This window comes from Lutra lutra, chromosome 2 (genome assembly GCF_902655055.1).
Source record: "Lutra lutra chromosome 2, mLutLut1.2, whole genome shotgun sequence".
NCBI lineage: Eukaryota > Metazoa > Chordata > Mammalia > Carnivora > Mustelidae > Lutra > Lutra lutra.
The window spans coordinates 71,091,291-71,118,771 of record NC_062279.1 but is presented as its reverse complement, the minus strand read 5'-3'; the positions used below and the strand labels follow the sequence as shown (position 1 = coordinate 71,118,771).

General features: G+C 33.2%; 1 protein-coding gene across 2 annotated transcripts in view; it reads right to left on the bottom strand.

Moving 5' to 3' along the window:
- DDX60 (DExD/H-box helicase 60) overlaps nt 1-27,481 on the bottom strand; it is a 119,486-nt gene that overhangs the window by 62,403 nt on the left and 29,602 nt on the right. For both annotated transcript variants that reach the window (XM_047717724.1, XM_047717723.1), the window contains exons 9-19: nt 23,241-23,382; nt 22,217-22,372; nt 20,013-20,118; nt 19,439-19,554; nt 17,630-17,790; nt 12,517-12,763; nt 10,615-10,781; nt 9,910-10,065; nt 8,390-8,539; nt 5,451-5,570; nt 4,128-4,223 (exon numbers count right to left, since the gene is read on the bottom strand). In XM_047717724.1, the coding sequence (XP_047573680.1) occupies nt 4,128-4,223; nt 5,451-5,570; nt 8,390-8,539; nt 9,910-10,065; nt 10,615-10,781; nt 12,517-12,763; nt 17,630-17,790; nt 19,439-19,554; nt 20,013-20,118; nt 22,217-22,372; nt 23,241-23,382 (1,617 nt within the window). The remainder of the gene's footprint in view (nt 1-4,127; nt 4,224-5,450; nt 5,571-8,389; nt 8,540-9,909; nt 10,066-10,614; nt 10,782-12,516; nt 12,764-17,629; nt 17,791-19,438; nt 19,555-20,012; nt 20,119-22,216; nt 22,373-23,240; nt 23,383-27,481) is intronic.

The window sequence follows — 27,481 nt, the reverse complement described above, 5'->3', positions numbered from 1 at the left end:
AATCAGGTAATAGAAAATCTTGACACAAATTTTCTTCAATCCCCATAACCAATCCATCAATAATTCCTATTTCTCTTACTTTCAAAAATTTTTTCAAATCTATGCATTTCTCTCCAATGTGTACTCACCCAAGTCACCATCATGTCTCAGCTACACCACTACAATATCCTCCTGACTACCACCTAGTTTTCCTTGATGTCCCCTAATTCTTCTATCACAGCCAAAACGATATGTCTTAAAGACAAATTAGATCAGTCCATGTCCCTAATTAAATTTCTTCAATATCTTCCTTTGCAAATGGAACTGAATGTTAACTCCTTAACAGGTTGTACATTATACTTAACTTGTCCCCCTCTTGCCTCTCTAGCTTCGTTATTAAGTCATTCTGTCCCATCCTGCTGCCCCTCTGCTTAGGACATATTAGACTTTCCGGTGTTCCTTGAACACACCTTTCCTACCCCAGAGCTTTTACATGTATCATTCCTTCTGCTTAACATGCTTTTACCCCTCTTTTCTGCTTGCACAGTTCAGGCTAATGTCACATCATTAGAAGGACTTTGTTGACTGCCACTCCAGAGTTGCTCTCTTATGGCCTTCCTGCCATTATCGGTCATGCCAGCGTGCTCTTTCCCTTTACAGTATGTACCAATATGGGCTTGGCATAGTCACATGTGTACTTGTTTGTGTGCTTACTTGTTTAATTCTCTTTTCTTCAATTACTCTGTGACTCTAGACCTGGGCATTCCCAACACCAACAGTGCCTGGCATGGGAGGGGCACCCCTTAAATATTTGCTAAATTAATGAATGAATGTCTTTTAATCAAATAAGGCAAACTGAACTCAATTCAGAGAAGATTCTCAAAGGTAGTCTTCTTTAAACAGATTAAATTATGAAGCCTAGCAATTAGCTGGAAAGGACCACCTGAGACAGAGATTAAAAGTTTTTTTTTTCCACTGCCCATTTGGTTTTGGCCTGGTCAGATAATATACAACTCTGCTGAACACTTTGTAAAAGCAGATAGTACTTTCCTCTGACCCTGCCAGAATTGGCATTAGCCTTCAAAACCCCTCAGCTTTATCTTATATAAAACTGGGGATGTTAAGGTACCCAATACCATACCATTTCAGAGTTTTGAAATTAGAGTACAATTCAAGTTCTTGATTACAGAGAATTGTTGAATTTTTATTTTGAACAGAAATATTCAAAGCCTTCAAGATGCAATATATACAGAGTAACTAAAAATAAGCACCAAAAAATCAGTATCAAACAAATAAAACATATAGCCTACTTAGTAGCTCCAAGTTTACAACAAGAATAGTTAAGTTAAATACAAGCTTATCATCTTTTTCCACTTCAGGTTGAAATTCCTTGGAGCAAAGGAATATATCCTTTTATAATATTTTAAATATCTTTCAATATATATCCTTAATATAAATATTAAATAAATAAATAAAAATATACATATTTTATATATTACATATAAAATTATATTTAAACATATAAATAAATATATATAGCATGTTATATATAAATGAATACATAAATATAATAAATATTTAATAAATATATATTTTATATGTATTATATAAATCATAAATATAATACATAATTTTTTTTACCTTAGGCAACAGGTATTTAATTAAGAGAATTAAATAACATTATATATATATGACAGTTCATGATTACTCAATGCTCAATGAGTGGTCTGCTTCCTTAATGTTTTGACCCCAACTTTTTTTCTTAATTTCAGCTATATTTTATGGAAAATTAGTAAGTTGATTTTTTAAATTGAATGATGCATTCAATACTACAGAAAAATCTATTTTAAGAAATCCTATAATGAAACTTTTTATTAAAAGAAAAATCCTTTTGTAAAGCAATTGAGAGCCTCCTAATTTTTATATTTTGATGTTTTGCTTAAATCGTGATATAATTTTTTTGATTAAATATTTTCAGTTAATGCTATTTGTATCTTCACCTCATAACTCAATGAAATTTTTTCATTTTCCCTCCAAACATGTAATAAAATGAATAACATAATAATTTCTTTATCTCTATAACCTTTTCTTTGTTATATGTTCTCCTAAACTACTTATACATTTTTTTAGTCTCTCACATATTTTGACTATTGCTGATTTTTAATTTTTAATTTTAATTTTTAATTAATTTTTGTCAGTCTATATGAATTTCTGGTAATCACATGAGGCTGAGGAGCTATGAGATAAAGCTGAGCATCTTCCCATATCTAAACATATATATTTTAGTCGTAGAATCTTTAAATTATTTTTATTATAGGAGACTATATTCTTCATACAGGCAATTTAAACTATAATTTTTCTCTTACAGCTTTTTTGCTTTAAACTATATTTTTTCTCTGTTATACCTTTCTTGCTTTCTATTCTTTTATTTATCTCAAGTAATCAGAAAAATTAAGTTTATTGTGATTACCTAATCAACTCTGTTATGCATCCATAGAGTCTGGTACAAGCTTTCCACTACATGTTCAGAGAAATAACACTTAAAAGGCTTCCATAATCTGAATATATACTGATTCTTATTAACCAAGATCTTTAATATATGAGTTTTTTTTATTTCTAACAATGTCAACTGCAATAAGAATAGAATTTTCTTTCAGTTAATAAATAGTACATACTTGTCTTTACCAATTTTTATATTTCTAGTTTCTAATCCTCATTCCTAAACAAGCAAAAAAATAAGAACAAGGGGACTAGTATTCTTTCTCTTTTTACATAATACTTCAGACTCTATGTCAACAGGTATCTGCTCTCCTGTTCCTCAGTGACTTGAATTATTTTTTACCCACTTAAAAGTGAATTTAGCTTTTAAATTATTTTTTAAAATGTTACCAATTTGACTGAACTGTGTTTTTAATAGGAATTCTTTTCTGTGGCTTCCTTCTTCCTCTTCATTTACCACCTCATTTCCCTGATTAAGTCTTTCTTTACTGTCTTTGACAAATCTTAGAATGTGAATGCATCCCGTGTCTAGCTACCCTTATCCTTCTTTGCAGTGTAATACATAATTATATATTATATAAATATATACTATATATAAATTAGATATTATAACATATATAATATAAATAAAATATATATAATATACACAAATAAAATATATGACTATAATAAACATTTAATAAACAGATAGCATATAATATTTAATAAATATATATTTATATATTTAATAGATAATACATTAAACATGTATTTTATATTATATAAATATATTTTAAGTATATATATAAAATATGTATTTATAAAAATAAAAAATAAAATATAAGGATAAAATGTTATAAATATTTATAAATGCTATAAAATTTTATAACATTTATAAATACTATAAAAATGCTATAAATATCTTCCATTTTCTCTATAAACTTCCATTATTTTCCATCCTAGTCTCTTTAGCCAGGGAGATCACTTCAAAGACTCCAATGCTCTCTGGTTCCCTTGGACTTGGCCAATGGAGAGCCTTGGCAAGGGATCAAGAGCAGGAAGGAAAATGGCATCTTTATTTCATTGGATCCCTTCCTGAAAGGTTATCTTGAACTAGCTATGTCCCTCAAATAAGATAAGTACTCACAATACGGCTACCTCAATCAATCTCCTTCTGCGTATCAGTAACTGCTTCTTTGACTTGTCCCTTTAAGCATAGGGGTAAGTTCCTAGCTCTGAATTAACACACTAAACTTTATAGTTTCCCTCACACACACTTTTGGAAAACTCTCTGTTGCGTTTTGACTGGACATTTGTTTTCTGTTGTGTTTGATGACTGACAAAATAATTCACATAACTGCTATCATTGTTAGAGACCAAAATGCTTTGCTCTAGAAGTCAAAGACTGGATTTTGAACTCTCTACCAGGAAAACTTATGTCATGGTGGTTAATTCTGCCTTGTTAGCATATACCAACATCCCCTATTGAGTCACAACAGCAAAATGCAGCCAAAAGACAGTATGATTCACTGAGGAAACCATTCAGAAGGAAGTACCCCCCACAACCTGAACTCTGTACAAAAGGATAAATGTCTTAAAGCACCAAATATCTTCATTATAGCACTTATGTACACTAGGAAATCAACCTAGAGAAATAATACCAAACCTACCTCATCAAATATAACATATCTGATCCTTTTCACCCACGTTTGGCGATGAGGAGCTAATAGCAGAATTTCAAAGCAGACAGGAACTGTAATAAGTACCTAAAAATAACATTGTATAAACAAAAATTTTGAGTACTTTACTATGTGCAGACTTTGTAGACAGGAACTGTAATAAGTACCTAAAAATAACATTGTATAAACAAAAATTTTGAGTACTTTACTATGTGCAGACTTTGTTATAAGAATGTGAAAAACAGAGTTAAGACTCCTGAATACACCTGCTAATAATTATGATATAATATCACTTCTGAGAATATTTCATTAAAATTATGATATATTAGGTTAAACCTTATGAAACTGTAATTCTTATGAGTCAAAGTGGTAAAATACCAGATTTGAAGTTTAAATTCTTATTTATAAGCAAAATAATACAAATAGAGTTAATTATCACAGGTTTATTTCTCCAATCTGACCCTGAGATAGTTTTGTTTAAAAAATGTCTAAATAGGATCAACAACTATGGATGTGGGGAGAAGAAGAATTGGGCTGAGGGAGAAGTTATACTTCAAAACAGGCCTGATGAAATCTTGGTGAACCTGGCACAGAATTCTGGAGTGAATACTGGTCAGAGCTATTCCACATGAGACTGACATGTCCCAGCATTTATACCCCTGCCTAGCTCAACCACAGGATAGGGACTGTGGAGGCAGAACCAGAGGAACTGACAGCTGGCATTTGTCTTGACCACTCTCCCAACATCTGGGCAGCAAGTCCATCCTTGAAAGGCAATCTGGGTAACAGATCTTCATGTTTTCCCTGCAATGTACTATAATCATCTTTTCACTTTTTGTTCAGTCTTAATTATGTATTTATGGAATTTGTTAAGGAGGAAAACTATCTATGGCTTACTTAGCATCAGGTATTCTATCAATAATACATTTTTTAAATTATGTATATTACTCATCAAGAAAAGTGAGAATATCCTGATTATCAAGAAAAAGTCATTCTGATTAGAAATTGTTTATTTATTTTTTATAGCATTGGGTTCTTCAGATCATTTTTAATCCATTTATAAACCAAGAAAATGTAATAAACTATAACTGAAATCTGAAGTTCAAACCTAAGTGTTCTTAGAGAAAGATGAGTGCTATTTCTCAACTCTTTGGAATGTAACAATATTAAATTTTCTGTAAAGCCATTTCATCTTTTGCAAATTCAAAAAATTATTTCCATGAAGCTTTGTGACAACGCTGAATTTCGTGAAAGAGAAATATATTAGTACTATTATATAATTTGATAACAAATGCATTAATTAATATAACCTACCTGACAGTTTAGGGCATCGTGACGATAGTCCCTTGTAAAAACACCACATAGAGCTTCCCCATTTGGCAGATTTTTGGTGAAACGATTCTGAACAGTTGCTGCCACTTGATTAACAAGAGCCTGATTGACAAGGGAAGAAATTCAATAATCACATAATAAAGCACAGATGAAACCTCAGAGAATGACAGGAACTGTCTAAAAATATGTACAGTTAAAAGTCAGAAAGCTTGGGGTGTCCAGGTGGCTCAGTTGGTTGAGCAACTGCCTTTGACTCAGGTCATGATCCTGGACACGTGGGACTGAGTCCTGCATCAGGCTCCCTGCTTCATGGGGAGTCTTCTTCTCGCCCTGATCTTCTCCCCTCTCCCCTCTCCCCTCTCCCTTCTCCCCTCTTGCACTCTCTCTCTCTCAAATAAAATTTTTTAAAAATCTTTAAAAAAAAGTCAGAAAGCTTAACAGAACCTTTCTTACACCCATCTACTCTAAATACACTAACATGCTCTCTTTGAGATATTTGACTAAGCATGTGAACCACATTGATAAACCTCAACTTTAAAGTAAAATGGGGGGAAATATGGCTTAATCAGAAGGAAAAAACTGGAAATGTTACTCATGTATCAGAAAAAAATAGCTGAATACCTGTATGACCAAGGCTTAGAAAGAAGCTGTGAGTCTACTATAGAAGAAAGACCAAGTGAAGGATTGTCAGATAGATATGTGGTTCTTCTATTTGGGAACTACCTTCAGACATCTGAAGTTTGAAGACATACATGAATACTTTGGATCAGGTGACTAGTGGAATCTGAGTATGTGGAATCTATGAACATCTATTTTATACTTTATGCCCGCCTCAAAGTAACACATAGATTAGAACATAAATTTTAGGGGCGCCTGGGTGGCTCAGGGGGTTAAGCCTTTGCCTTCAGTTCAGTTCATGATCTCAGGGTCTTGGGATCAAGTTCTGCATCGGGCTCTCTGCTCAGCGGGGAGCCTGCTTCCCTCTCTCTCTCTTTCTCTCTGCCTGCCTCTCTGCCTACTTGTGATCGCTGTCTCTCTGTCAAATAAATAAATAAAATCTTTAAAAAAAACCCATAAAACATAAATTTTAAAGCATAAGCATAAAGACACTAAAAAGTGAACATTTTCACATATCTGAGCACACACGGAAACATTAAATGAAAATACTGACCTGAGTACACAAAGATATTAACAAAACATTATCATTAATATGACTCAACATAGTAAAAAGACAAAATAACCAATAAAAGTATATGCTAGGCTACATAAAGATAAATGTACTTAGTATACCAAACAAATCAATGAAAAGACATTCTCACTTCCCTCAAAGTAAAAGACAAACGGGCAAATGCATCTATAAGTAGTTCATGAATAAAAAAATGTCAGTGCCCAAAACCACATAAAGATACCCAAATGACTAGTGATCACAGAAAAGCAAATTTAAATATGAGATAGCAGTTTTCACCTGTTAGTATGGCAAAACATTTTTTTTAATATTTTATTTATTTGGCAGAGAGAGATCACAAGTAGGCAGAGAGGCAGGCAGAGAGAGAAGGAAGCAGGCTCCCCGCAGAGCAGAGAGCCCAATGCGGGGCTCGATCCCAGTACCCTGGGATCATGACCTGAGTCGAAGGCAGAGGCTTAACCCACTGAGCCACCCAGGCGCCCCTGGCAAAACATTTTAATAACAAGAGAAATGTTAGAGAAGATAAGAGAATACACACTGGCATATCTGTCAGTGGGAATAAAAATGGATTTAAACTTTTAAAAGAGTAATTTGGCAAAAAGTAACCATGTTGTTACTAAAATTCTACTTCTAGCTAGGTTAATTTTTTATATATATTACTAATTTCCAGCAATGAGCACTATTAAGCCATGAAAAACAAAAAAGCTACAATAAAAAATAGAGTGCTCATTTCAACTAATCATATTGATCAATCTGGTTCTGAGGCTGACCACAATTCACTAAATTTTTCCTAGAAGCTTAAATGGAGTCTAAATTCATTTTAATCTATAGAATTAAAGTTACTTAAACTAAATGTGTCTTTTCTAAGAGTAATCACTTTACAAGGGTTATGAGTGAGGATAGGCAAACTTACACTTTCTGAAAGTCAAACTTTCTCCTTAATGACAAAGATCATATTTTCTGTTTTTAAATTTAACATTAAGCAGTAATAGACTTAAAAGAAATATGACAAAACAAATTGGCTTGAGAAACAGGCCAGTCACGAATGCCCAAGAGCAAATCAAATAAATTCCATAAACCCTGCAAAGCCAATATTAGATTCCTAAGTGACTCAATATTGCCCAGCAAAGTGTGAGTGCTTCTCTCAAAGTAAGCATAATGCTGAATGACAAAATCACAAGACCAGACCTTTTCCTCACAATGGTTCTGAGAAAAGTGTTACATTGGCCTATAAAACTGGAAGGAGAAAATATATAGGTCACAAAATAAAGTGAAAGTTATAGAAACAGAACAAATTGATGGATGCCAGAGGTAGGAGTTGGAGATAGTGGGTGAAATGGGTGAAGGTGGACAAAAGGTACAAACTTCCAGTTACAATATATATAAATAGTACATATGTAATGTACAGCATGGAAACTATAGTTAACAATACCGCATTGAATATTTGAAAGTTGCTGAGTATAGATCTTAAAAGTTCTTATCATAAGGAAAAAAGTTTGTAAGTATATGAGGTGATGGATGTTAACTAACCTTACTGTGGCAATCATTTCACAATATACATATATCAAATTATGTGTGGTACACCTTAAATAATACAATGTTATATGTCAATTATAGATCAATAAAACTAGAAAATAAACAATAAAAAGTGAAATAGATTCACTGTGTGAGTACATATATTATTTTAAAAGAGAAGTTTAGGAATGAAAGAAAATTCGAGTCACTTGAGGGCTACCTTTGTTGGTGCAACATACACAACCACCCCTTCACTGCTCTCCTTCAGCACCTTCTCCATGCAGTAGTAGGAAGCATAGGTTTTGCCTGAGGACGTTGGGGCAACAATCACTGCTGACTCATTATTATCCACAACATCAAGGAGCTCTCGCTGCAGGGTTCAGAGCACCATTCACATCAATAATATGAACAGCATGTTACCAAAGCAAATCGATGAATACACTTCTATTATAATTTTCTGAATTTCATATGGAATGATGGGGAGTTGAAAACGCATGAAGAAACGCATAGGAAAATCTGAAGAACTCATGGCATTCTCTCAGAAGACAGGATTGCTATGCTTTTGAGCATTTGGAGGTGAGTTTGTGTGTGAAAAATGGAAAATTAGCCTGAATAAAATATCTCGTCACTGAGAAGATTTCTTTTTATCTAAGTATTTGTCATTGATTCAGTAGAGTGCTTCTCTAAAGGCTTTGAGAAATTAAGTTCTAAGAAGTAGCCAGAGTGTATTTTTGTAATAGTGAAATGATAGCTAAGGAGAAAGAAAATCAATCCTTCATAATTTCACTACTTATCTTTTCTTTACATACAAAAGAATGTCAGGTACCTACTTTGGAGGACACAAGAAACTTCAAATCCTCAGTTTATGCTTTTAATCATCAAAATGATGACTAATCAAAGAATCAAAAATATCTATGATGGGCAGAAGATGGATAAATATCCCCAAACCTGTCTGCACACTCTTAATGTAGGTCGACTCTGGGCCACATCTCAAAATTAGATGGACACAGAATAATTGAAATATGTGTGGAATTAATAAAGAACACTTGACAGCTTTGTGTCCTACACTAAAGTAAGAAACAGGTCCTCCCATTCCTGAAAAGGAGGCAGGAATTTTTAAAGATCTTACACTATCATCAACATAAGAAAGATAAAGTCATATTCCGAATTTGAAGTCTAGTAGACTGAACCTATGAAATTGCATGTTTGTAGGTAAATACATTCATTTATTAGCAATTTTATATGGTTTAATCTATGCAGAAACATACCATTTTATCCCAAGTTTTATATCCATCAATTTTACATGTATGTATAGAAGAATGGCTATGATGGTGACAGGTATAGCATGTGAATATCTAAAAAAATTGCTATATTGTTTAAACTACCAAAACTGCTTTGTGTGCATTTACGTATGAAATCTCCTATTGACACAGGAAAAACATGGAGGTTGTTCCACAATGATATAACTGGATGACACAGACAGAACTTTAAAAATGTATGTGAATTCATCAAAGTACCTCCATTTATAAAAAATGAACAAAATGAAAATTTCACTTCCTTTAAACAGAAAAGACTTTCCATTTCATCATTTCCAATGATAAAATAATTTTACATAACATGACTCAATATGAAGTTCATGCCAAATATAATATGTAAAACCACAATAATGAGAAGCTCCTGCTATTACATTTAATGATAAAATACAAATAAAATAAGATTTTTGTTTCATTCAGTTCTTACCTGCCATGTGTCAGGAATAAAATCCTGAACTCTGGGATCTGGATCTTTTCTCTCATCTCGTATCAAATAATGGCCCATGTACTGTAGTTGAAACCGAACTGGCCCAATGCCAATTGAGTATTTATCTATTTTCTTCTTTATGTCATCTCTTGCAACCTACATTATTTCAAAAGTCCATTTGGAGAGTGATTTTAAACTACATTATTTAAGTAGTTAAGTAATTAATTTAATGTATTACTGAGTACTTTTTACAAGAAAAGCATTTTACCATCTTTTCAATTTCGTAGTATTTATTGATGAAGTTCTTTACCACCTCAATCACCATCTTAACTGTGAGTACATTGACAGACATCAAGATTTTCAAATATCCATTATGGTATTTGTAGCTACAGTCTAATACACTTAAAGACAACTAAACAATCACAATATAGTTTTTAAATTGTTTGCTAGAATTAAATACAGTATTAGTTTAAAGGGTCTGCAGAAATTATCTGGCATCTGTTTGTTCAGACAAGTATTGGTATCAGTTTTCTAATTCTAGTTTATTTCAAGTTTGGGCAGCTGAATTACTAGTAATGATTGAACATAGGAGTAAATATTGTCAGTTAAAAAAAGAAAAAATCTTGAAGAAGTGACTGCATTTGCAAGACACTTTATGTACACCCCATAATTATTCTATTAAAATGGAGCTATTCTGAAAATTACCTGGGTTGGATATAAAGAACTTGCCAATTCATCAAATCCTAAATACTTCAGGCATCTGGCTATGAGTTGCTGATCTGCCTCCTGCAAAAGTTCTGGGTATTTTTCCATCAAGGAATGGATCCTTTTCATCATTTGAACAGCTATATTTAAATCTTTTGTGGTTTCACCTTGGCAAATAATAAACAATATAATTTTTATAAAGACCATCAAAAATAATGTTTGATTATCCAAGATTAGTCATCCAGGCTATCAATCTGACCTAATTATTTTATTTTTTTAAAGATTTTATTTATTTATTTGACAGAGATCACAAGTAGGCAGAGAATCAGGCAGAGAGAGAGGAGGAAGCAGGCTCCCTGCTGAGCAGAGAACCTGATGCAGGACTCAATCCCAGGACTGTGGGACCATGACCTGAGCTGAAGGCAGAGGTTTAACCCACTGAGCCACCCAGGCGCCCCTGACTTAATTATTTTATTTAACATTTATAAAGTTTTTGGAATACAGATGACTAGGTAAAATATAATTAAAGTGCACCTATACCTACTTCATCATTTCTATGGATAACTGGGAAGTAGCTGTGCAAATAAAGGAGACAGAGAAAAGTCTTATAGTTCATGATAGTAATAAGATTATTAAAGCTCAAAGTTGTATTAAGTGTTCTGGGGAACAGCAAATATTTTCTTACCTATTATTTTCATGCCATCTCTACTATCATCAAAAAAAAATATTTAGATGAATTTAAATATCTGGTTAAAAACTTTGCAAAACTTATTGAGTCCTACTGTTGACCATAGATAACTATTTCATACAATCATTGGAGGTTTTCAATTAGTCTATTACAACTGACAAATACAGAGTTTGCTAATTCTTCTTCATTTCTGCATGGTTATTACATTCTTTTTATTCTTCCTAACTGCTAACCTTTCCATACTTACCATGTTAGGGCTGTTCTTAATTTCAAATTTCTTCCTATAAACCTATGTTTTAGCTATCTAACAAATATTACCAAACACCCGCTGAATACTACAAGAGACTAAAAAAAAAATTTTAATATAGAATTTTTCCCCTCAGGAGAGTAAACCATTTAATTCTGATCTTTCTTAGTAGGAGTCAGCTGCAAATTCTGATACAACATCTTGTTTGGGGAGAAATATATAAGCCAGATCTTATGCTTCTCACTGTGAAAAAATCCACAGTGAAAGGCTGATGGTTTTTGAAGTTAACACAATGAGAGTAGGGGGGGGGAAGGATCCAGTGACCATGTATTAAATGGATTCAAGTGTGGAGATGCCAGAGACAGACAGATCAACTAGGTTACTGGGAAGAATTGTCAGTTTGGAGTTCTTATGGCACATATCATTTATCTGTTACTAATTTATGCATCTTTACCGAGGTTTATTTCCCCTTATCTTCTTCTTCCTGTCTCTTCTTTTTTATTCTACTATGTGTTATAGAAATTGCAAAGAATAGCACATGGGTGTCATGGCAACATTTAGAAGAATTCAACATGGCTGGCAAACATAATCTTTAGTTTTACCCAGAAAGAAAATGTTTGCACTTCAGATTTCAAAAATGAGAGACCGATCTCCCAGAGTGCCTCACCATCTTTGCTGGTTCCTTTGACTATGCCCACAGTTTTATAAGAAGTTATTCTTAAGCCTATCTTTGACTGATTTGATTTGAATTTGCTTAGGAATGTGCTATATATTAGCTACTTTGATATTTCACTGCTCACTGATAAAAGAAGTAATCTTTAGAGGAATTCTGTGAGGATAAAATCGCATAATGAATCTAAGGCTTCTATCACAAACTTCCAGTTAATAAATGACAGCTATCATATTACATCCTTTGATTAATTCTCCAGTTCAACAAAACAAAAAACACAAAATCACATAAATTTACCTCGGCAATGTTCTTTCCATGCTTTCAAGCAGGCAGTCAATGCTACCATTTCAACTCGAAATTTCACTGAGTTACTTTTACATGATTTCAAAAAATCTTCCAGATTCTTTATTCCAGAGTTTAAGTTCTCTTTCATTTCCTCTTCAATAGAAAATGACAGAACACTCCATTTTTTCTCCTCTTTTTCCTCTTCCTTAGCAAATAATCTCTTTTTATTCTCTCTAGTAATTATTTCAGCCTTGGTCTCCTGCCCAAAAAAGGGGGAAAAGAAGAAAATCATGAAACAAGTTGGAAATATTCCAAGATTAAATTTCATGTATGAGACAATATTTTTAAGTGTATATTGGTTATTTTGACCATCATTCTGTTCTTGAATATGAACAATTTTAGGTTCAGTATTTATTTCTTAAAATTAAACCCTCTCTTAATTAAAAACTTATGACAATTAAATTTAATCACTATAAAGCCTCTCTGCAGATAACTGTGTAGATTTCTGAGTTGTATAGATTAGATTATAAATCAAAGAGTAAATTAATAAAATTGGAAATATTAGGCCACTGTTTTCTCATGTCTCCTGCATTGCTTCCTGCTGCTCTCTCTGGATTGGATTTTCCTCTTCCATTTTTCCATTGTCATTTCCCTGTCTCCTACTTGTCCTTCAAGATATTTCCTCTATGAGGCCTTTCCTAACTCCCAAGCTTAACTTATATATTTCTTCTCTGCCAGGGCATCTCTCTATCAAAGTACTCATTACATATACTGTAGTTATGATTTTACTTGTCATACTTCCTATCTAGATTAACTTTCTTGAAACAGGAATATGTCATTGTTGTCTGTATTTTTCAAGCACAAAACATTTAGCTTATAATATTTGATAAGTGAATGAGGAAAAGCGAAAGCAGATGAAGGAAAGGAGTGGATAGAAAGAAACAACATAAATACAACTGATTTGCTTTATCTGGATAAGCTTTTCCAGTTGACTTAAACTCAATATGGATCCTCTTTACTAGACTTTTACCAATCTGATTTATTAATCTACAAAAACAAATTAAAGAATTGTATTCACAAGAGAATTCTATAAATCTTCCATTATTCTGATTAGTCATAAAATTAACATATAAATTTGCCTACAATTAAGTCAATATTATTCGTCATCATTTTCTCAATAATTCTAATCAACATTATTTGAGGATTCCTAATGTTTTAATCTGCCAAATATTTGGTTCTAGGTTAACTCAGCATGATTCTTTCTCAGTACAAAAAGGGTGACCCTTGGCCCTTTGCCATGCACAATGCTTATCATATCTTGAAAATGCAGACTTATTAAATGGTTGCTAGAAGAGCACTTTATATAGTGCTGAGAGTGTTTATCTTCAATAAGATAATTTACTTAATTTCTAATAATGTAAAAGAAAAAATGTTTTATTTTCAGTCTTCATAACTTATACCATATAATGAGAATTTTTGCTGCAAACTTTCTATTTTATAACATCCCCCTTGAAAAAAAAAAAGAAAAGAAACTTCTTCGTAGCCCTAAATGAAAAAGGAAAAGTAATTGGATGATTTCACCAACAATAAAATTGGCTATGAAAATAAAAAGGGGGTTGTCACCACAAGGAGAAAAACAATGACCACATATATGGGCTTGGGAAAGGCTGCTTTTTAACTATTAAAGCAAAAGTCCCCATTTCTGCTTGGACTTTTTGAAAAATGTCAGCTTTACTGAGTTATTATGGAAAAATATAACTGTAAAATATTTAAAGTATACATCATGGTGATTTGATATATGAATATATGTAGTTGAACTTTCCCCATTGGGTTAAATAATCCATCCATTACCTCACACATTTATCTTTTTTGGGAGTGAGAACATTGAAAATCTACTCTCTTAGTAAATTTTAATGATGCATTACAGTGTTATCAACTACAGTCACTGTATTTTACATTAGGTTCTCAGACACTAATCACTGTATAGCTGAAAGTTTGCACCTTTTTACCAACCTCTACCTATTGCCCCCACCCACCCAGTCTGTGGCAACCATCTTTTTTTTTTTATTCCACATATAAATGATAACATGCAGTATTTATCTTTGTCTTGTGTACTTCACTGAGCATTGCCAGGTTATCCATGTTGTCAGAAATGGCAGGAATTCCTTCCTATAGCTAAATAATATTCCATTCTATGCATAGATACCCCATCATCTTTATTCATCCATCCACTGATAAATGTTTACACTGTTTCCATATCTTGGCTATTATAAATAATGCTGTCATGAACATGGGAGTGCAGATATATTTTCCATAGCCTATTTTCATTTCCTTGGATAAATGCCCAGAAGTGGATTGCTAGCTCCTATGGTAGTTCTGTTTTTAATTTTTTGAGTAATCTCCATATTGTTTCATAGTAGCTGCACCATTTACATTTCCATGTACGGTGCATAAGGGTTCTCTTTTCTCCAAATCCTTGCCAGCACTTGTTACCTTCTGTCTTTTTCATGACAGCCATTCTGACACCTCTGAAATAATATTTCATTGTGGTTTTGACTTATATTTCCCTGATGACTGATGATGTTGAGTACCTTTGCATATACCTGTTGGCCATTCATATATCTTCTTGAAAAAAAATTCTATTCAGTACTCAGTCCACTTTTAAAACCAGATTGTTTGGTTTGGGGGGCGTTGTTATTAAGTAACATGACTGCTTTATATATTTTAGATATTAGCCCCTAATCAGGTATACAATTCGCAAATATCTTCTCCCATAGAGTAGACTGCTTTTTCATTTCATTGATGGCTTCCTCTGCTGTACAGAGTTTTTAGTTTGATGTAGTCTCATTTATTTTTGCTTTTGTTACCTTTACTTTTGATGTCAAATTAAAAAAAATCATTGATGAGACCAATGTCAAGGTACTTACCCCCGTTTTCTTCTGGGAGTTCTATGGTTTCAGGTCTTTTATTCAAGTCTTTATTTTGAGTTGATTTTTATGTATGCTAGTTTCATTCTTTTGCAGGTGGCTGTCCAATTTTCCCAACACCACTTATAAACTGTCTTTTCCCCTCATTGCATATTCTTGCCTCCTTTTTCTTGAATTAAGCATATATGCGAGTTTGTTTCTGGGCTCTTTATTCTGTTCTATTGATTTGCATGTCTGTTTTTGTGCCAGTACCGTACTCTTTTGATTATTACAGCTTTGTATTATATCTTGAAATCTGAGATTGTGATACTTCCAGTTTTGTTCATCTTTTTCAAGATTGCTTTGACTATTCAGGGTCTTTTGTGGTTCCATACACATTTTAGAATTATTTCTTCTAATTCTGTGAAAAATGTTATTGGTAGTTTTATAGGGATTGAATTAAATTTGTAGATTGCTTTGGGTACCATGGACATTTTGAGAATAATAATTCTTCCAATCCATGAGCACAGAATATCTCTCCTTTTTTTGTGTGTCATCTTCAGTTTCTTTCATTGATGTTTTATAGTTTTCACTAAGTAAAGTACAGGTCTTTCACCTCCTTGATAAAATTTATTTTAAGTATTTTGATACAATTGTAAATAGAATTGTTATCTTAATTTCTCTTTCTGCTAGTGTGCTATTTGTGAATAGAAGCACAACAGATTTCTGTACATTAATTTTATATTCTGCAACTTTACTGAATTCATTTATTCGTTCTAATTTTTTTGGTAAAGTTTTAAGAATGTTTTTATATATAATATCATGTCATCAACAAATAGTGAAAGTTTTACTACTTCCTTACCAATTTGGAGAACTTGTATTTATTTTTCTTGCCTAATTGCTCTGACTAGGATTTCCAGACCATTCTGAATAAAAGTGGTGAGAGGGCATCATTGTCTTGTTCCTGATCTTAGAGAAAATGTTTTCAGGTTTTCACCTTTTTCATTATATAATAACTTTCCTTGTCTCTTATGACAGTCTTCGCCTTAATGTCTATTTTCTCTAATATAAATATAGCTACCCCTGCATTTTTTGGTTTCTGTTTGCATGGAATATCTTCTTCCATCCCTTTACTTTCAGTTTGTGTGTCCTTAAAGCTGAATAAAGCTGAAGTGAGTCTCTTTTAAACATTATATAGTAGGGTATTATTATTATTATTATTATTATTAATTCAGCCCCTCTATGTCTTTTGATTGGAGAATTTAGTCCATTAACATTTAAATTAATTATTAATATGTATTGGCTTACTATGACCATTAATTTTTTTCTGACTGATTTACAATTCCTTTGTTTTTCTCTTTTTTCTCTTGCTTTGTGACTTGATAGCTTTCTGTAGTGGTATGCTCAGATTCTTTTTGTTACTTTTAAAGTATGCAAATCGGTCTCTTTCTGGGAAAGACTGGGAATAAGCATTTCAGTCTGCTGCTTCTATGCCCTGGGTGGGGATAATCAAGCTACAGTCTTGTGGGTCCTGTGGATGCAAGCTTTGTTGGCATTCAAAGCTAGATGTTTTGAGAGGTCCTTTCCTCAAGTGGAACTCAAAAGTTGGGGTGCCAGACCAAAAATTTGGTCCCAATCTTTTCCTCCTGAGGGCAAAATTAGGACTTTTGAGTTTTCTCCCAATTGCATGTCTCTGTACCAGGGATGGGGTTTATAGTGAGAGTATGTCTCAGCCTCTTCTTCTACCTGTTTCATTGTGGGATTTTTCTCATTTGTTTCTCATTTTCTCACTAGTTCTCTAGTTTCTGGATTGCCTTCAGAGAAAATTTTCCTATATTTATCTGTAAATTCTGTATGTCCATGGGAGGAGATGATTTCAGGAACCTCCTATATTGCCATCTTAGACCAGAACTCAAAAGAACTATATTATTAATTTTATTTCAACATTGCTGAATCCAAGCCTTTAGTAACCTATTGTCTTATATTCTTTTTCAAATACATATACATTTTATTATGTATAGAGGACCATATATAACCTTGTATATGGAGGTTAGACTTTCTTACCAAATAAATAAAATAATCTAAGTGATCATATATAAAAAGAAAAAGCATAGAATGAAAAGAAACTACCAGAGGAATTTAACAAATAGCAACTTAAGAAAAGTCAAAAGACAGTTCTAAAATTTGATATAGATATAGATAGAATTAATAGAACTTACGTGTGCCTTTTTCTTCTTGGGTTCACTGAAATTATTCTTTGGCTTGACAGCTTGAGTTACAACCAATTTTGGAGAGACTGATTCTAATGAATTCCCATAAAATCGTTGAAAAACATGATACTTCTGCACAGACCTAAGATAACGAGGATCTCTAGATTTTTCTGAAAAATAAAAGACTTCAAATGTAAAACTACTTGATTTTTTTCAGAAGCATTCTCACTAAACCATCATACCATCCCACCCACACATGTACTTTTTAGTTTGGAATAATAGTTTAGTCTGATTTACTTTTGTTAAAGAGGGAATCAAGTCAGACAAATACTTATCTATAGAATAACTCTTTTCCTTATTTAAAAGATGGAAGTAAAAATAAATAAATAAATAAAATAAAAGATGGAAGTGACAAAACACTCTTTCACTATCTACTTCCTAAAGCAAATATCATGCCACAAAGAATGATAGATTCTGCATATTACCTCTTTATTTGCTCTATGAGTGAGTTTAAGAAGAAGAAGATAGAGGCAAAATCAAGAAGATATCCATCTCGGATATCCTGGCTTCTGGCACTGCTGAGTGAAATAAGTCAAGCAGAGAGAGTCAATTATCATATGGTTTCACTTATTTGTGGAGCATAACAAATAGCATGGAGGACAAGGGGAGATGGAGAGGAGAAGGGAGTTGAGGGAAATTGGAAGGGGAGGTGAACCATGAGAGACTATGGACTCTGAAAAACGATCTGAGAATTTTGAAGGGGTGGGGGGTGGGAGGTTGGGGGCACCAGGTGGTGGGTATTGTAGAGGGCACGGATTGCATGGAGCACTGGGTGTGGTGCAAAAATAATGAATACTGTTATGCTGAAAAAAAAAATAAAATTAAAAAAAAAAAACTATTAAAAAAAAAAAAAAAGAAAAATCCTTACTCTCAATCATAGCCACAGAGCCAAGAGCTTGGCAGCTGAAAAACACTTACACTATGGAAAAATCCAAAGACACAGGAAATTCCAACAATCAAGGTATGATTTACTTTCATACCCAAAGAAAACTACAATTAAGGGGATAATTAAGCTGGTTGATTTTTCTATGTCTGTATCTACATATATCTAATTAAATTGTTTTGAAGGATATTAATGGTTAATCTAAAAGGTCCCCTCACATCTTGCAGGGTCTTAGTAGCTATTTATGTAAACAGGCTGATAAGCATAAGCAAGCCTACTATGCATCCTCCTAGATTCTTCTGAAAGTTAAGTTTTATCATCTTGAAGAAGGGTGGAGGTAAGATAGGGGTAGACAAAGATGAGATGAAGACAAGGGATAAACCAAGGGGACAAGATACCTAATTCAATCTCTATTGATCTACTTTTCGTGGTTTCATGGGCCTCCTTTTGCAGTTCCAAACATACCAAGCTTGAAAGCACATAAAATACTGGCACTTGTTATATGTAATCAACTGGGTGGTGTGAAAGTAGCTGAAATTGCTCGAAAGACTAGGGCCTTAGTATTATGAATGTCAAGGAATACACAGATATTTTAAACTGCAAACCATATTTATTTAAAACAGCTCCAAAATTTTGTGGGGACAAATGCAGTATTGGTGCACTTCCTCCGACATCTGCATTCCTGTGTTCCTATGACTATCAGTAAACAGAGTGGGACTTTTTCTTTACCATCTTTACTGACATACATCTAAATATCTTGTAGACTATTATTATTCAAGAAATATAACTTGTGGCTCATGATATGATAATTTTTTACAAAATAAAAAGAGAATGAAATTGATTTTAATTTATTTCACCAGAGACACATAACTCACCATCAAATTGACACTTTGTCCTATCATAATCATCACTAAGGGGTCTGTGAGAATGCCAATGCACAAGTTCATCAAATTCCTTTTGTTTAACTAGTGAAGTCACAATAGGATCATCGCTATGAGACAAAAGAAATATGTGCACATTTTAAATTTCATGCCTCTAAATAGAACACAGCACAGGTTTCATTTTTTAATATTTTAAAAAATCATAGCCACCCTTCTTCTTTCTATAATACGATGTGGGTGTTAGAATCCCCAAAGCAGTTTATTAGGTGCTTAAGAACCCAGAATCTACCCCACATCTCTAGCAATCCCAACAACATCAACAAATATTCATTAATTAACCTACTAATTAAAAACATCCAACTGGAATAATTTTACTCTAAAATTAAAACCATGTTGATTTTAACCTAGCTAAAACAAAAGACATTGATAAATTTGCTATTAAACTCATTATGTGTTACAAACACATATTGCATTTAATATACTCCATTTAATTTGTTTCATTTCGTAAAATCTTTAATGAGTAAGTCATCCATTCTACCCATTTACTGAGACATTTTTTGTCTTATACCTCTTTAAGAAAGGCAAATCTTTCAAATGATCACCAACAAACTTATCAACCAGTTCACATGACATTGAAATAAATCCCAAATTAGGAATCTTTTCATTGGAGGTATCTGTAAACAATTAAAAAAAAATTAAGACAGTGTCAAAAGTGAGACTTTCACATAGGAACATTACACATCATTTTCTAAAGCCTTAAAATAAAAAACATTTTTCATTGATTTTATTTACATTTATTAATTCCAGATCTTCCCATAAAGCTATTGCCCACATTAAAACATTTTGGAACGTAGCAGAGTATGAAGAAATAGGCAGTATTTAGGCATGTAGGTATGTAGGTAGGTAGAAAAATAACTATTTACTGTTTTTAAATATCTATTTCCTTCATTATCCCTTATTACAAGGAAGTTGAACATGGAACTTGCACTCAGATTTCCCACATAAATACTTTTATGGAAATAAATATTTAAAAAATAAGGGAAAATATATAGATAATAATGAAATAACTTGCTATCATTACAGTATTTTCTTACATTCTCTTTGATATTATATATATATGTATACATATATGTATCTGCACATATACACATACATGTGATAGATACCATACATATCACACATATATCCTATCTATAATAGTTGGTTAATGAATGCCTTTTTATTTATACCTGGTTCATAATTATAGGTAAGCTGCCATTGCTCTGCCCATCTCCTTCATGTTCAGTTTCTGTTTGCCTGACACCTTCTTACTGCAGGTCTCTGCAACTCTCTGCCTGAGTACTTTTCTTCTTACAGCCATGTGAAGGCCAGAAGTGCTAAGGATCCCATGCCCTATATATAGATAGCCCTCAGCCAAAAATGTAACAGGAGTTGCAGGTAAATGCCGCAGCTATCTTGCTCTTCAGGTAAGATATCACTGAGGTGGTCTGAATGACATTCTAAGATTCCCAGTAAAATCGCCTGTACTTGTCCACAGTGGAAACCTACTCATTAACATGTCCTACACTGGTTTTGTTCTCTTCCTGATCTTACCTAACCACTCCCTTATTTGATCTTTCTGTGATCAATAAACCCCTTATTTGATCTTCCTCAAGAGTCTTTGTCTGATAGAACTCATCTGGACAAAAGAGTGTGTATATATATATATATATATATATATATATATATAATACATATATATATATGTGTGTGTATGTGTGTGTGTGTGTATATATATATATATATATACACACATAAAGAGTATATATATTCTTTCCCCATATTCTGAAAAATATATTTGTATTGATACATCCCAAATTCACATTATATTTCCTTCTCACATTCCTTAGGAGGACATTTTATTCTTCCTGAAATTCATCAAATGGAAACATCTTCTATGATGTTATGATGACAGCTAAATCATATTTCTCTTTTTTTTAAGATTTTATTTTTATTAACTTATTTGTCAGAGAGGGAGAGCACAAGGAGGAGGAATGGCTGGCAATGGGAGAAGCAGGATCCCTGCTGAGAAAGAGCCTTATGTGGGACGAGATCCCAGGACCCTGGGATCATGACCTGAGCTGAAGGCAGACGCTTAACTGACTGAGCCACCCAGGCATTCCCAGGGTTTATGATGTTTTTCATCTACAAAGAATGTACTAGATTCTTCTGATCACTTTAAGCTAATTTTCCAGCTTAGAGTTGTCTTGACACTACTAACAGAATAACTGAAACCCCAAATTCTTGGGAAGATGGACCTATAATTAGAAATCAACCTAGTAATTCATTTTGTATTAGCCAGAGATCAATCTCCCTTTATTCTTGTCTCCTGGAATTGCATTTCTATTGTTTTGAGCTTAGCTATGATAATACTAAAAGATGTTTGGTGTGTCTTACCAGCATTTCAATTGTTTCCCAAAAGAGATTTTCCCCCTAACCTATACTGCCATATTGATAGAAATGAAAGTCACATATATCTGGCTTTTTTTTAATTGGCAACAACATTAGCTATAAGCAAAACATATAACTCTTCAAAACTATAGTCATAGCATGTCATCCCAATGAAACAGCAAAAGGTTATTTTTATTTATTATTATTATTAATTTATTATTATTTATTATTTAAATGCATAGTGCCAGAAAAAAAATCAGATATACAACACTTAGTAGTGTTTTCGAAAAAAATCTTCAGAGATCTGAACTGTTACTTCAAATTAATTTGGAGATTTATTACCTTTGATTGGTGATGGATTCTTTTCAAGAAAATAAAGCTTTGTTGTTCTCAGAGGAAATGGCTTTCCAACAGCAAACTTTCCAACCAACTTTGACACAGTATCCCAAAGATATTCATAATCTTTCATAATGATATCTCCCAAATTCAAATGTAAGCCTGTATGATAGTTAAAAGTAGTAAATATTAAAAGTCATTACTATATATACAGAAGCATACACTTTGACAAAATTCATAGCGTTCTGAATTATTTGTCAAACTGTAAAATTTTCAGTGAGTTCCACACTGCACCTAAATAAATAATTTACAGCTATCATAACAGCAGATTTTGGATATCTATTTTATAAGGTAAAAAATGTTATGCCACATCTAACTTTACAACCAATAAAACTGAATATAACTTATTTTTCAGAGATAAGAACATTTGTAGAGAGCTGCTACATTTATATGTTGCTAACTCATTTCAATGTTTGCCATGTGTAGGAACCAAATTCTAGAGGTCAAAGAAGATTCAAAAATGCTCAATGAGTTATAGCTCTCTTAAAACATGTTTTCTTTTTCTTTGACTATTAAGAAATAGCAGAAAATTTATTCTAACAAAATAATTCAAAGAGAAAAACAAATTACATATAACATATAAATCAGCTTCATCTTTGGAAAAAAACTGAAATTCCATAAATATCTCATAGTAGTCGGATGATTACCTTAATTTGAATAAATATTTTGAAATATAATGCATATATTTAAGTGAAAAAAATTCAACTGTTAAAATTATCTAAAAATGCCAAATACCCAAACGTGTATTTTTTCAAGAATACTTGAGTATATTAATTTAAAAATTTTTTAAAATATAACTCACTCTGATTGCAACTAAATAAAACATATACATATATAAACAAAGATTGAAAGGAAAATAATTGCTATGTTTTATGTTGGACATATAAGAAAATGATTTTGAAGTTTTAAATTCTTTATAATGTTTATCTCTGGATGAAAGTACAATTATTAAAATATACTGAGGTGGTACCTTCAATATTTTCATTTTCATAGTAAAAAGCAATATTCTTCAACAAAAGCTCATCACTTAAGTCTGAAAGGTGAATTAAATTCAGATTCCAGAATTCACAAATGTTTATATTACTTAGGATGAAATATTCACACCACTTTTTCTGCAAATCAGAAATAAAACCAAGTTATTGATGATTGTTATATTAGCAATAAACTATAATATAACTTCAAATGCATCAGTAATCCAATGAAAGGCAAGTTGGCAAGGTTCTTCCAATTCTTATTAAGTTCTTTCAGGCTGGATAACGCTGAATGCTTTTATCTTAAAAGGTTAGATCATAAAATAAAACCAAACTGACCAAAAAATTAATTCAGCAATAGTTCTTTATTCTGAATCATAGAAATCTGTGTTTGACTCAATACAATTCTTTCCTCACACAAATTCATAGATTTGTCCCAATGCTACAGAAATACTTCGGTTTTCAAATGTGCCTCTGTTCTTTACTGAGGTTTTAATGTTTTCCAATTCTACTTTCAGGTCAAAAGAGGATTTAAGAAATAGCATTTGATTGTTAAGTGGTCTAGAAGATGATGAATCCTTCAAACTCAGATTCCCTTCCATCTACACCTGCTGAGTTTATGATAGTGAGGCCATGTTCACACCTAACACAGAGAGAATGTCTTCACTGGCCACACTTAGTTCAGAGTTGAGTAGACATGAGTAAACAACCTTAGCAAGTGAGAGCCTAGTCATTTTTTCAGTCAATAATAGTGTTTGGGGAATTAAATTCATTGGGGGAAAACCAAGCCTTCTCTGCCCCACCCTCCCTCAATAATAAAATCAAATGCTTTCCATATGTGAACAATTTACTTATCTATATTGATGTTGAAAGAGAATTCAGAATTGTCCAACAAAAATAACATGGGCATGCTGCATATTTTATCCTAAATTTCCAAAAGTCACATTAAAAAAATTATTTTAATTAACTCAACACATCCAAAGAATTATTTTCTTTTTAGGATTTTATTTATTTAGTTGAAAGAGAGAATGAGAGTGAGTGAGCATGAAAGGAGAAAGGTCAGAGGGAGAAGCAGACTGGCTGCCGAGCAGGGAGCCTGATGCGGAACTCGATCCCAGGACACCAGGATCATGACCTGAGCCATAGGCAGCCAGCCACTCAACCAACTGAGCCACCCAGGCACCCTCAAAATATTATTTCAATGTGTAATCAATATAAAAATTATAATAGAATAGTTTACATGTTTTTCATACTAAGTTTTTTTTGAAATCTGGTGTTTCCTTTAAGTTTAGAGCACATCTCATTTCAGACTACCCACATTCCACATGTTTAATATCCACTTGTGGCTATGGGCTACTGTTTTGGACAACCTAGCTCTAAACAGATATCAGGGAGATTGACCAAGTTTCAAAAGAAGTCATAAATATCAACGTAGGAACCTCCTACCTACAGTGCAGTTTTAACTACAATAAAATGCTAAAGAGATCTCCACAAAACCATAGAGCCAAGATTCTGTAGCCTCAACAGGAGCCTCACCTGAAAAGATTGTCAAATAAAACACAGATTGCTAGGCATCATACCAACATTGATTTAGTAGCTCTGGGATGGAGCCAAAGAATTTGCATTTTTAACAAGTTCCCAGGTGATGCTGATGCTGTTGTTCAAGGGAACCATACTTGGAGAACCACAGACATGTAAAGTTCTCCCCACCCAATCTTATCCCATAATACCACTGAGTAAACAAATGGTAATATGTGAATACAGTACAGCACACATTCCTCATTTTATTCACTTCACGTAAGGGCCTCCATATGGTCTCCAAGGGTCAAGATTTGAGTAAACATGAAACTCTCCCTTCAGAGTTTGCTTAGTTGCTTTTTCCACAGACCTCAGAATATGCCTTTTATTGTGAAATTTCAGAAGCTACCTGAATTACATTTCCAGCTACTGGGTGTTACCAAAATGAAGTACGGATGATAGAAAAGACCAGAGGAGTGCTTGACTCTGGAGTAATCAGCTGTTTCCCTTTATCAAGGGAGCAAAGGATGATGAAAAGGGCACAGATTTGGAAACTGGACAGAGAGGAACTTATCTCCCACCTTGATCATTTATTAGTTGCGCTAAGGGGCCACTTAGACTTTCTGAGCCCAAGTTCCTCACCTGTAAAATGATGACATAAGAAGTGTATTGTTATGTCTTAATGAGGTAATATAGGTAAAGTACACACATAAAGCTGGTGCAAAATACCTAGAAGCTATTCCTATCATGTCCTCAATCCATGCCATCCTAATTGAAGAGTGATTTTTTTTCATCAGCTAAAACCACAAAGAATGTCCTGCAGAACCATCTTAGAACATTCCATAATTTAGAAAGACTTTGTAATATCCTTGTACCTAATTACTACTGTCCATAAAAATTGTTTATAAAACTGTCTGTAAGTGAAAACTATACACACAGAGCATTTATCTAAATCTGTAAATCAATACTACAATTATTATATTCATACCCTACAGTAACTGAGTATATGTAATTCAACCTATAAAAAGTTGACAAAAAATCAATTATCTGAGAAATAACTTTAGCACAAAATTTGTAACACAATAATATTGATATAATAATGTATTATTTCAACATCTGATGCGTCATGTCAATAGATTTAATGTATTAACCTGACATGATTTTATTGAAATGTCTAAAGTAAATCAGGGGTGCCTGGGTTGCTTAGTTGGTTAAGTACCTGCCTTAGGCTCAGGTCATGATCCCAAGGTCTTGGAATGGAGCTCTCTCTCTGGCTACCCTGCTAAATGGGGAGTCTGTGTCTCCCTCTCCCTTCTCCCTCTCGTCACTCATGCATGCACTCTCTGTCTTTCTTTCTCTCTCAAATAAATAAGTAAAATATTTAAAATTAAATAAATAAACTAAAAGAAGCTGGAAATATAGTCTTCCTATTCCTTTAATTAACCATAGTCAGTCTCTTCCTAACAGACTATCAAAATGCCTAGAGGAAAGTTCCTCAATGGGAATTGGGATATAGGAAAATATTTTTGCCGCTGAGCATCAGCAGAACCACATGGTATTGTGTATACCACATCATAAAACCTTCAACACTTCTGTTAGAGCAGTTCTAAATGCTCACAAATATAAACCTAGATACACGATGTATTTTTCTGTTTCTGAACTTTGTTGATCCTACATATGCATTATGCCATTTCAGTAAATATAATGTAAGCACTACAAAGTAAAATCAGTCCGATTTAATTACTTCCTAATCACACTCAGATCAATTCTTTTCATGAGTCCCCCATGCCAGGCTTTGACAGGAGTGTTTATATATTTGTGGTAAAACAACAACAACAACAACAAAATGTGTATAAAAAAATTTATACATTTTGGTAAAAAACAGTGCCCATTACTCAGTATGGTTGTCTCCAGTTATACCTCACTCTTCAGTATTCTACATGGGCAATAGACCCAGGTCCCTTGAATAGAGATTAAATGGTCAGTGGCTGTGGAGTGGCTTCCATTTGGTCCCATGGAGTTTATAGTCTACTGAAATACAGTCCTCAGACTTAAAGATGTCTTTTCCCACTTATCCCCTCATCTGGTTTCTGAAAATTCTGTAAAGACTAGCAGATTTCCCTTCCCTTTCAATCAACTAGCATGACTCATTCAGAACCTACAAGAACTTTCAGACCCTCCCTCAGGAAGTTCAGGCACCATTTCCCATACTTTCATGGATAGACACCACACTGCATTTTCTAGTCCAGTTCCCTGGCACATATAGCCACAGGTATTCTAGGTGAGACCAGGTATCTCCCAGTCTGTGTCCCAAAAATTAATCACAGGTTCTCTCTATGCACATAACCCTGAAACTTTATGGGGATTCTATCATGCCCTTCCAACCCCACTCATGGTGACTTCATTTATTCTCCACCTCTCTGCCCTCCTCAATTCATGGACACTTTATGAGGAAGGTTCAGTACAGGCAGAAGAAGGTAATTGTATTTTTCAATAATATTTGTTATATACAGACCAATATTATTCTTTCAAAGGGCAGGAAATTTGACTATTTTCCTCCAATCCCTAAAGAGCACATGCTGGTCCAACTGGAAGGTGGGGTTGTGAGGAGAGAGGTCATGCAAAAAAGATCTTATCACGGGAGTATTTTTACCTGATAGAATTTAGGGAGTTAATGAATTTAGATCAGAAAATTATATTTTAATTTTTGCTAACTTGTAGC